The 12,170-nt window shown below is 36.5% G+C and overlaps 1 protein-coding gene across 2 annotated transcripts; it reads left to right on the top strand.

Moving 5' to 3' along the window:
• The first annotated feature begins 4,646 nt into the window (after positions 1 to 4,646).
• Positions 4,647 to 11,885, top strand: LOC105049300 (uncharacterized). 2 transcript variants are annotated; one of them, XM_010928908.3, is made up of 5 exons: positions 4,647 to 4,817; positions 7,085 to 7,324; positions 8,254 to 8,405; positions 10,131 to 10,267; positions 11,564 to 11,885. In XM_010928908.3, exons 2-5 carry the CDS (start codon positions 7,095 to 7,097, stop codon positions 11,729 to 11,731), a joined length of 687 nt encoding a protein of 228 aa, XP_010927210.2. In that variant the 5' UTR covers positions 4,647 to 4,817; positions 7,085 to 7,094; the 3' UTR covers positions 11,732 to 11,885. The 2 variants fall into 2 exon arrangements, with proteins under 2 accessions (XP_010927210.2, XP_073117040.1); XM_073260939.1 differs by having other exon boundaries at positions 4,691 to 4,817; positions 7,053 to 7,324.
• Positions 11,886 to 12,170: the final 285 nt, after the last annotated feature.

Raw genomic sequence — 12,170 nt, 5'->3', positions numbered from 1 at the left:
GAAGGCTCTAATAAGAAGTTTTATTTAGCCTTAATTTCAAAAAACTTAAAATAATAGGAGTCTTTCAATCTGATCTGATCTAGATCTGGATTTAGGTTAACTTCTAAATCAGATCTACACAATTTCAGGTTGACCCAGACTAGATTAAATTGGGTCAAATCAAATAGATTAGGTTTACCCAACCCATCTCTCTTCCTCTCTCTCTCTCTCTTTCTCTTTCTCTTTTAACTAATCACAAGACCCCCACCTTGGGGTTTCATGAGGTCGACTAGCGGTAGGGGCTTCGATGATGAAGCAGCCAGATCGACTGAGGATGGCGGTGCGATGACGGCTAGAGACGGTGGTCGGCCAATGATGATCAGGGATTCCACTAAAAAGAAAAGAAGGGCGCCGCCCTAGGGTCGAAAAGAAAAGAAAAGAAAAGAAAAGAGGGAAGAGGGGTTTATCGGTGACAGCAATGGCAGCGGTGACAGCAACCGATGGCAGAAAGCGGCAGTATCTCACTCAAGATCTCCCAAAACAAGGTATGTTAGGGTTTTAGAGGAGAAAATTTAGGGTTTTAGGGAGGTGGCAGTGCTCGACACGATCACGCAATGGCTGCTGGAGATGGGGAAGAAGAAAGAGAAGGAGGAGGTAATGGAAAATTAACTGAGGTGGAGGGTTTATATAGAAAAGGATGGGAAGGGATAAATTTGATTTCTCTTCAGATAGGGTCCGGTCTCGCCGGCGTGATCAATCCAGACTTCTCCCCACCAGTGCATGACTCCTTTGAGAATACCCATGGCTCTTATCCTCTCCCGCGGCTTTCGATTTATAGGGGACATGGTTTCTCTATTTCAATCGAACTCATCTTCTTCCCTCCCCCTGCATCTTCTTCTTATTTTTTTTTTATTCGGTTTCTAGTGAAGTTGGCAAGGGATGCCGGCTTCAAGGTGAACTGGGTCCAAAGGGATCGGTTCTCACATTCTTCCTCCCTTAAAAAAAAATTCATCTTTGAAATTTGAGAAATCTTGACCTTTCTAAGTCAAAGGTGCTCAACCCCAAAAATTACATGCACCAAATTATTCTGCTTTGGTATTTTTTGTCAAGCCAAATGCATGATCACATTGCTAAAATGCCTGCAAGCAATCTGACCTCTCGGGTCAATCACAATGTTCATGTATATTTCTATACCAAAGTACAAACTCTTTCCAAGAATATTTCATAATTCGGCACCTTCATATCAATTCTAAAATTTTGCCCCTATGATATATATAATCAAAGATCTCATCTTTCTCGATCAAAATCAGTTGATTACCAGGTCAGAAGCTTTCAATTGCATTTAGGATTAAAATATAGAGCAATAGGATCAGCACTAATTGAGTGATCAAGACTTTGAGATGGAGATAGATACATGTTCATTTAAGATTGAGTTGGGATCAGTTAGATGCAAAAATCTTATAACAAGATCAATTATTAAAATCAATTTAATTTGCTATAGGGCTTGAGATGAATATAGCACAAATATTATGATGAAATTTTAATTCCATAAAAGATAATGGTCCAATCTTGATTAAAATTAAATCATCAGATGACTATGAAAGTGATCATGATTATGTAGTAATTGCTTTAGGCAATAAAGATCGATCATAATTATATAGATAATATCAGAATTGAATCATAAAAAATAAATCTAAAAAGATAAAGCATTGATATCATGATTCCTATGGTGGAGTTAAGATCATAAGGAGAGAATGAATCACACTGAATTTATTCAGATACTTGATAAATAGTAAATAGATCAGATCAATTAACAATCATAGTAAATAAATTAGATTCAACTATCAATCAACTAATCTTAGATATAAGGTGGTTAAAACTTTCTTTAGCAAAATCATATCTTCTATCATATTATATTTTAAACCACAATCAATATTTTTGATCAATTTTAAATGGCTCAACCACTACACTTCTACTGCATAGCTCTGATTAATATTCTCTAAAATTTCTTAATGATTCCAGATTTAAATTCTATAAAATTTGAGTAAAGATTTTGTTGTCAAGTATATTAAATCATAATTATCCCTCAAGATAATTATCATATTTGCACCATTGTATGATCATGGTGTTGACTTATAAATTTGATTTGAGTCAAGTCAATAATTCAATTAGATAATTCAAAATTAATTTCTCGCTTTTGAGAAAATCAACTTCTGACTTATGATCTTATAAATTGTTAAAGCATAATAACTAGAGAGGCAAATCAATTTTAGAAGATCCACTCAAAATATCAAGTAGGAGAAATTATTTCTGATGATAATTTATTAAATTTCTAGTATCAGTAATTATTTTCAGATATTTAATCAAAATCCTAATTCTACCCCACTCTCACTAGTCTAAGTTCTTATGATCTTTAAACCTAAGCTTTGATACCACTCTGTCATATCCTATTGATCATACATAAAGTTTTAATATCGTTTTATAGTCTCTAGTGACCTTAAACTTAAGCTCTGATATCACTCTATTATATCCCATATCCAGCATTTAGATCAAGCACGTGATGGCCGCATACTTTTTAGAGCAAAGTCCTAAGGAATATGCCAGGCCTGCTATGCTCCTCACCGTTCGATCCCAAATCTCATAGAATTCTTCTGGATCTGAAAAAAATAAAAAAGAGGAGATGAATTTTATGGACTCAGTAAGTTACCAATATCTCTGAAGAATCAAGCATAATTAATTTTTTTTTTCAAATATAATACTAATAAATATAAATATCAATTTAAATTTTCAAGATATGCCATATGTAACAGTAATATTTAAAAATCTCTCTCAGTCTTCGTTGACTATGGCCATGATCAGCCCCATGATAAGGCTCAGGAAAGACTAGCTCTTAAAATATAAAATACTCAATCCTTCGACGTGTACTAGGAAAAAACTAGTTCTAATTTATACAGCCATGATTTGCCCTATGACAAGGCTAAAAGATTAGTTATAAAAATAAACACGCGACGTATCATCGTGTGCCAGTGATCAGCCCCGGCTGGCTAGGCCCAAGAGGACTAACTCTATCAGCGATCAACCCCGACTGGCTAGGTCCAGGAGAAATATATTTATGATATATCACCAACAATCAGTCCCGTTAACTAAACCCAGATCATAGTCTAACTAAAGAATTTTCTCATGATTTTACGACAATCATTTTTTTATAAATGATACTTATTTTTATAATAATATCAACTCAATTTTTATATTATTCGAAAAAGTAAAATAATTTTGTATTCAAAATTTCATACATGGATGAATATATATAATTTTTTTAAAAATCATGCAATATTAATACAAAAAAATTATTTCTTTCTAAAAACTTGTATCATGCAAAAGTAACATCATACTTGATCTAACTTTTCTAAATTACTTTTCATAAATAAATACATAATTTTGAATTCAATAATTTTTAAATATTTTATATATAAAATTTAATTTTGAAGCACAAAAATATATATAAAAATAAATTTAGAAATAAAAAAAAAACTTACAGTTGATCAGATCCAAAGTTCTAAAATCTACCGTTCTCTAGATCCGATGTCAGGTGTTCTTCTAGTGTTGAAGGCTTTGACAAGGAGTCTTATTTAGCCTCAAATTTAGAAAAATTGAAATAATAGAAATGGTCTTTCGATCTTGTTTGATCTAGATCTAGATTTAGATTAATTTTTAAATAAGACCTACACAATTTTGGGTTGATCCAGACTCAATTGAATTGGGTCAAATCAAATAGACTTGATTCACCCAACCCATCTCTCTTCCTCTCTCTCTCTCTCTCTCTCTTTTTCTTTTAACTGGTCACAAGAACCCCCTTGGGGTTTCATGAGGTCGACCGACAGTGGGGGTTTCAGTGATGAAGCAGCCGGACCGACTGAGGATGGCGGTGCGATGACGGCTAGAGGCGGTGGTCAATCGACGATGATTGGGGATCCACTGAAAAGAAAAGAAAGGCGCCACCTAGGGCTGGAAAGAAAAGAAAAGAAAAGAAAAGAGGGAAGAGGGGTTTATCGATGACGGTGATGGTGGTGGTGATAGCAGCTGACGATAGGAAGCGGCAGTATCTCGCTTAAGATTTTTCGAAACAAAGTATGTTAGGGTTTTAGAGGAGAAGGGTTAGGGTTTTAGGGAGGTGACGGTATTTGGCACGATCATACGATGGCCGTTGGATATGGGAAAGAAGAAAGAGGAGGAGAAGGTGATGAAAAATCAGCTATGAGGTGGAGGGTTCATATAGAAAAAGATGGGGCTGGATAAATTTAATTTTGCCTTGAATATGGTTGAATCTCATCGGCATGATCAATTCGAACTTCTCCCTATCGATGCATGACTCCTTTAAGAATACCCACGGCCCTTATCCTCTCTTCCGGCTTCCGATTAGTAGGGATACGATTCTCCTATTTCAATGAAATTGATTTTCTTCTCTCCCCCTCCCATCGTTGTTTTTTTTTAATTTTTTATTTGGTTTTTGGTGAAGTCGGTAAGGGATGTCGGGATCGTGGTGAATCGGGTCCAATGGCACCGGTTCTCGCGTAAGGGGAATCATTTCTTCGCGCAAAACATACCACCCGAACCCGTACGTGGCAGCCGACCTCCTCCTCCTCGACGTCGTCATCAACATGCGAGCCAACACACACAGAAGAAAGTGAGGTGCGTCTCCATGCGCCCTTGTTTTTATTCTGAGCCGTCTCCCACAGCACAAGCCCCGCTCCAAATCCTCTCACCCCCTTCTCTCTCTTCGAGCTGGGAGACGAGGGCGGGGGAAGCCTCTCCTCCTCCCTCCCCTCGATCTCTCTCGGGTACTTCTCTCGTCTCTTTCCTCGTTAGTATTATTATTATTACTATTTTTGTGATTACCATGACGTATAGTCTCTTTACATGCGCTAAATTGTATCCGCTGACATAAGGATTGTCTAATTAGTTTGTCCCTCCCGAATGATTTCAATAGTGGTTTTCTCGACGAGTTTATTAATATCGGTTTTGTTTTCCTTCTTTTAGGAAATGAGATTTTGTTGATTCTTTTGTTTCATAGGCAGAATCTGATGTTAATCAGCTGGATTGAGTTTTTGATGGATTATTGTGAATTGTTTTCTAGGTGCAAGACTGGTTCGAGATGGTCTGGAGGATTTTTTTTTTTTTTTTGGTGTGTGTGTGTTGGGGGGGGGTGGGGGGGGGGGGTTGGTGGGGGGGACTTATCTTGTTAGATGTGTATTATTTTCCTTCTTTTTGGATCTTATGTTACCTTTGGGCTCAAAGAAGGAGAAAAGAGGGCACTTAATCAACCAACAATTCACTGAAAGGCCTTTTACTCAATAATTGTGAACAGACACAGAACCCTATTTCGTTAACTGTAACTAGGGATTTGAGGAAGCAATGTTAATTGACACACATAATTGATGCACAGCTGCACAGCAGGTCGATGCATCAATAGTAGGTATCAATACATCGTAGGTCATCGTCTGCATGATAGATTTGCTGACTGTAATAAATGTATCAAATCTTTGACTATGTTGTGATTGGCATACTCTGTTAGTGATTTTTTCGAAATGTCATGTGGCAATTAAGGCAGCAGATGGTAATGAATCAAGAGGAATTGGAATCAAGGAATTACTGAATAAAAGGATGTACATGGTGAAAATTGGGGGAACAAAATCCTTGTCTACCCATCCATCCTGTGAAATTGTGAACAAGAATAGGAAGACATGAAAATTGAGGTTTGTGAATAACCTTGTATTCACAAATGATAATGAAAATTGAATACATCTCTCGGAGACAATTCTTGAAGTACAAGGAGACATCCTTTTTCCAAGAAGTGGAGGATAGTGTGTAGAATTCTGGTGTTTGAATACTCATTTTTTCTGAATGTGAAGCGAATTAAACTTGTAGATATCATGTCAATATGTGAATGAGAGGGTTTCATGAAATCCCGAAACAACAAGTGCAAAATATTTTGATGCATCTGCCAAACTGCATCATCAATTTATTGGAAGACCTGGGAGGGATTTCTTTATTAGAATTTGATTTGAGCTAGGCTGCAAAAGCTATGACTAAAATTAGAAGTTCCGTATCTGACACAGCAAATCATGTATGGAAATAGACATTGGTCATGATGATGTGACGATGCTTATCACCCATTGCATATGGATATACATTGGAGCAGTGTATAACATGCACTTCCAATTGATTCCTCTCCCTTTCAAGTGCTTAGTCACTAGTACCAACTATCATCTTGTTACGTAAAAGACTTTGCGGAGGAGTGGTTGGTTTGGATGTCATTTGTTCGTGTGGTGATTCCTTGACGTGTGCAGTATGCCTTTGCCATTTTCTGCTTAAGTGCTCTGTTGCTTTTATTATGCTGCATTTGACTGTGACTTGGAGCATAGCACTGTTTCAACAGTTCCTTGTTTATCTATTCTGCTGATCTTTTTCTTTTTGCTGTTCTTGTTGTCGTCCAGTGGTAGAATTCTTTTTTGGGGTCATATACATGATGCTTAGTGTTTGTATTATAATTCTCACAGTGAGAAATCGGGATTGTTTTACTCAATCTGAAAAAAATGGCCCTGAAATTTTGCATGTTGTGGGAGATTGGAATACCGCAAATAACATTAAAGCATAAACTGTTGGGAGGCTGAGCTTCAGATGGGAAATTGATAAGGACAAGTAGATCAAGAAAGCCACCTTTAAAATAAAAAGTCAGGTCATGGGTGCAAAGCTTAGACAATTAAGAAGTTTGTGATAGATCTCATCATTTGATATATAGATAGATATTTTCACATTTATAGGTATTTCTGAAGGATGATGCAGAACTTCTCTATTCTTTTTTTCTTTTTTCCATGCCAAAAACAGTAACAGACATGGACATGCATTTCTGCATTCGTGTTCAATAACTGTAACATGGTTGTTCAAAGTGTAGCTAATAGTATGTTTACTCAGTTTCTTCATTGGCGAAATGCTTATATATGAAGAATTGCTAGAACCATACTTGTGTGTAAACTGTAAATTGATTTTGTTTTGGTATTTGTTGAACAAAGCAGAGATGACAATGAGCTGTTAAAATGTTTTGCAGAAGCCTTGTGATGGAGGAGGACAATGATAATGCTTTTGGAAAGCTTCCTGATCATCTCCTTGTAGAAATTTTTGTTCGGTTACCTATCTATGAGTGGGGTCAACTATCATCCGTCAGTAAGCACTGGGCTGCAATATTTCGAGGGGAATCTTTGTGGCAAACTGCGATTGCCAGGAGGTGGCCTTTTGTGGGTCAGAGGAAACGGTGGCCTGGACCAATTCCTCGAGGTTTGGGGAGGAGGTGAGTTCTCTAAGTCATTCAATGTCCTTTGTTTTTCCCAGAGATGTTACCTTAAAGATCTATTTTGTTTTCATTTAGCAACCAGCTTAAAGTTCTACTTTGTTTTCATTTGGCAAACACAGGGATATTGCAAGAAATTTATACTTTAATTTCTTTTTCACCAAAATGGGTCACTGTTTCTTTCCTTTTTTCCCCTTTTGCATAAAATCCATATTAGACTTTAATGGACCAATGTAACCTTACATTCAGACTACATAAAATCATTTTGCATGCCGATTGATTGCTATTGCATTCATCCCCTTTCTATTGCACTTTGCAGCATTGTTGTATCCCACCTAATATAATATAATTGGATGGGATAACACATTCAATTGAAGGAACTTTTCCTGAACCTATGTCCATTGTGATTTTTTAGCTTCAGATATATTTAAGTCTCTATTGAATGCAAGATACCTGTATCGTGCATAATAATCTCTTGATAATAAGAGAACAATTCTCTCATTTTGGTAGATCACTATCTGTACAGTTGTACATTAAATGGGTTGCCTGTTGACATTGAGCACTTATATGCCCTTTTTTCTCAATTTTCTATACTAATGCTAAAAGCATAATCATTACATTACACCTAAAAAAGGGAGGTTGTAATACAGAATTTTGGATTTTTAGGGCAGATATGTTGTCTTGATGTATCTGCAACAGGTATGTCTAATAAATAGGTGCAACCTTTTGATACCATTGCAAACAGGACGATTGTTGAAGTTTTGTTGTTTGTGCATTTAAGTAGAGCTATTTTATTGAAGTAACATTGTTGTTGTTGTTGATACCATTGCAAACAAGATGATTGTTGAAGTTTTGTTGTTTGTGCATTTAAATAGAGCTATTTTATTGAAGTAAAATTTTACTGACTAGTAATTTGTCTTATGTATCAGGAGATACACAGCCTTATATGTTAGTGAACACGTTATTGCATTGGATGGCGAAATTGACGAACTTGTTGGCCACATTTACCTGTATCTGAAAGAGCAGCTTGAGCTTTTGATAATGCCACCTCCATCTAATATACTCCATGGAACCATAATTGGTGGGCTTTCTATCTTTTCAAAGTTGCTGCTATTCTCTCTCTTCGATGAGGATATTTAGCAAGTGTCTATTTCATAATATATCATGTTTGAATCATTTGCTATAGCTTGGAAGTAAGGGTGCTAATTCTCATTTCTTTTGCTTTTGGGCAAAGAATTTGCATACACAAAACAGGCAATCGGGACTCAAAATTCAGATTTTCTTTTGCTGCATGACCCAGATTCTTCATTTTTATTGTGTTAAAATGAGCATTTTAAACATTGGAAATATATTCACCAAGAAAAACACTGAAAATATACTTTTTTTGAGTGGTTTTATACCATTCCCTTTTTTTAGTTTGTTTGATATTTAGACATTACAGAAGAAAAATAAGACCTGACCTATGATATGATATAAATGGGATTTTTGCATATATACCCCTCTAGAAATATAGCTTATTGCATATCCCTTCTAAAATCACTAATTGCATATATAGCCTTAAACAACTTGTTTTTTCCTTCTGTTAGATTTTTGAATATCGGGTTTAGTAAATAGCATTTTAAAGTACAAAATAGCATTATTATCCTTTTACATCAACACCTTTAAAGAATTAATGGAAGAATATATCTCTTTACAGTATAAATTGGAGGTTTGCATAGTTTAGGGGTATTAATGCAAAGAGGGTAAAAATATCAGTTTCACTTAAGATTGTTATTTATTAACATTGTCAGCTAAAGATCTAAGGGGAGGGGCAACATTGCAAAAACAAGTATTTTGAGGGGTATGTATGCAAAGGATAATTGTTGAAGGGTAAATATGCAATAAACCATACATATAAAAAGAAAACTCGAAACTATATGACATTGAATCACTTTCCATGTCATGCTTTTGCTTATCTATTTTCCAAAAGGCATTAAACCAAAGACCGTTGTGAACTAGATGGTTCAAGGCATAGCAAACTAGACCAAACAGTTAGTGGGATTTGGCTGGTTGAATTCGGTTCCCAAACCGAACCTTTTTTTAATATAAACCCTTCCAATCCTCTCCCTTTATTGCTCTCCGGATTCCTCTCTCTCTCTCTCTCTCGATTGTACTCTCCTAATCTTCCTCTTCCCTCACCACTCTCCCAATACACCATGATGGTGATGACTCCGTGATGATGATGCTAGTTAGGGTTAGGGCTCTATGATGATGAGGTATGCCTCTCTCCCACTTTTTGCCTCCCACCCCTCTCCCCACACCCCCCCCCCCACCTTTGCTTCTCCTCCTAATCTCCCTCTCCCTTGGCCGGTTCCAATAAACCTGGGCTCAATATATTATGCACCTATACCATACTAAACCAATTGCTGGCTAGTATATTCCTGTTACCAATTTGGTGTGAACTTTATTAAACTTTCAATAACATGAAATAGTGAAACGACAGTGCTCCTATTCTTCTTTCTTGTTGCTGCTGTTGCAAAATGTCTTAAAAATAGACTGATGCAAAGATTTCTTTCAATATGTGCTGCAAGTCATGCCGCAAGAGGAGTAGAAAAAAGTTTTTGTGACACATTTCATCTTCTTATATTTTGCTAAGTTGTCCAACATCTGAAGGTTCGTATGTTCGATTATTCTCTCCCTTCTATATCTATGGGATGTTTGAAGTCCATGATAACAATGTGAAAATTATGTTTATTTTTGCTATGAATTCCCTGTGGTGTACACAATTCCTCTCACTAGTTAGAGACATTTTTTTTCCTTCAAGCAGATCAATTCATCTCTTGTGGTCGGTCACAAGACAAGGCTCATGAACTTGCTTCACAAATCTGGTTAGCTGTTATCAACAATTTGGAAGAAAATGAACACACGTTTTTGCTGCTAAAGCGTATTGCACAAGAAGGAGATGTAAGCATTGTTATAACTCTCTTTTAATCTCACTCAGTTTGTGCTAAATGGTTGGTCTTCATATATATTATGATTTAAAAGAAAATGCTTAAGATATAGCTACATATTTAAATCAAATATCACAATTTCTCAAAACAAGATAACCCTTAGAAAGCACATTTGCGATCTTTTAATCTATATTTTCAGCTTATGGACCACATGCATATTTATGACGATGGGATTTATAAAGCAAGTTAGAGTAATATACCCTTTTCTAAATTGGTACAAGAAAGAGGATGTTGACATTCGACACAAATGCATACACATCCACATAGGCTTTTGTGATATACGCTAAAGTTGATAATTTATAGAAGCAAGGCTTTTACTCTCGGTGGTGCACCCTGTACCAGTAGTTTACCAGTTTGTGTCGGGTTGATACAGTAATATGCCTGTAACGACACATGGTACATTGCTTGAGGCAAGACAGCAGCTTTACCATATGTCTGTATGGTACCATTTCGAGGCCCCCATGCTCTAGTGTGCCTTTGGATTCAAGTGCTATACCTGGCATTGGGAATCTTGGGTAGTAGTTGTTGTTTTAGTATCTTACCACATGTGATTAGTATTTATTTGGTATGTACCAAGGATTCAAGTGCTGACTATGCCATGCTGTGTTAACATGTTGGCAAACACATACACATGTGCTGCGATAGCCTGTGAACCATAGGGTGTCAACCCTTGCTGACCCATTTCAATCCATGTTGGTTTGGCATGAGTTTCTATGGCTCACGACCACATGGTGTTGAGCCCTTTTTTTTTTTTTTCCCAAAAGTTTTTACTTGTTTTGGGATGGCAAGTGGCATGCCAGCCAGCCCCATTGGCACGGCATTTGAGTCCTTGCTTTGAAGTCGATGAAATGAGTTCATTAACAAAGTCAAGGCATTGCAATGCCAGCTGCACGAGCTATGTGCAGGCTTATTTTCTTCTAGAAGTCAGACGGTGAAGAGGCATGACAACACCTACAGAATTGGAAGTTTGGAACCTGCTCATTGTGGCGTTAGTAAAGCATTTATAATATGTATATAGTACTATTGAGGTATAATATCTGAAGGAAGAAGTTAAAAATTAGGACATCCAATATGCATGAGTCTCTTGTAGGAAACTGTGGTTTAGAAATTGCTTGTGCTCAGGTTAGCAAGACGAATATGGTTGCCACATAAAAGATCGTTTCACTTTGCTGCCTCTTTTTCTGTAGCTTGCATAAAGCTGTCTTCATAAGACATAAAGCCTTTTTTCCTTTATATTTTTATTTTGCAGTCTTTTCTTCCATTTCCATACTCACGGCCATACAAAGTATTGTGGAGGGTATTTGAGAAGCTATTCACTGACTTCCGTGACTGCTTCAACCACTCAGACTACTGTGATATAATGGCATGTGCAAAATCCAGGTTCCAACCAATACCATCTTCTTGGTTGGGCTATTAGCTTCTTAAAATTGTCGTTGCTGCAACCTTGTAATTTTACCTGTAACTATCTTACACTTACAGACCATGCAAGTGCCAACCAGCTGCTGTCCAAACTTCTAAATTTTTATGTACAGCAGATATCTTGAATGAAAGTATAATGTGGTTGGAGTGCCTATAGATGCAATTATGTTATGTCGCACTTCTTTTAAATTGAGCTGTTCATCTAAAGCTAAATATGCGGTGCATTTCAGTGCTACCTGCAGAAATCATTTGATTATTATTATAGAGATGCAGTTAATTTTATATACTTCCAGTTTTGTTGATGGCACAAGCTTGAATTGGCTGGTATCAGCATTCAATGTAACCACCAGCAGAATTCAGATTTCGTCTTTTACCAAATATTTTGCACATGCAAGGAGGCCTAGATAAAGAAACATTCACACTGTATAAATGCAGTA

The sequence above is a fragment of the Elaeis guineensis genome, chromosome 7 (genome assembly GCF_000442705.2).
Source record: "Elaeis guineensis isolate ETL-2024a chromosome 7, EG11, whole genome shotgun sequence".
In the NCBI taxonomy this organism is placed as follows: Eukaryota; Viridiplantae; Streptophyta; class Magnoliopsida; order Arecales; family Arecaceae; genus Elaeis; species Elaeis guineensis.
Note: the sequence above shows the minus strand (reverse complement) of the source record. Positions and strands in the feature narration are given on the sequence as shown.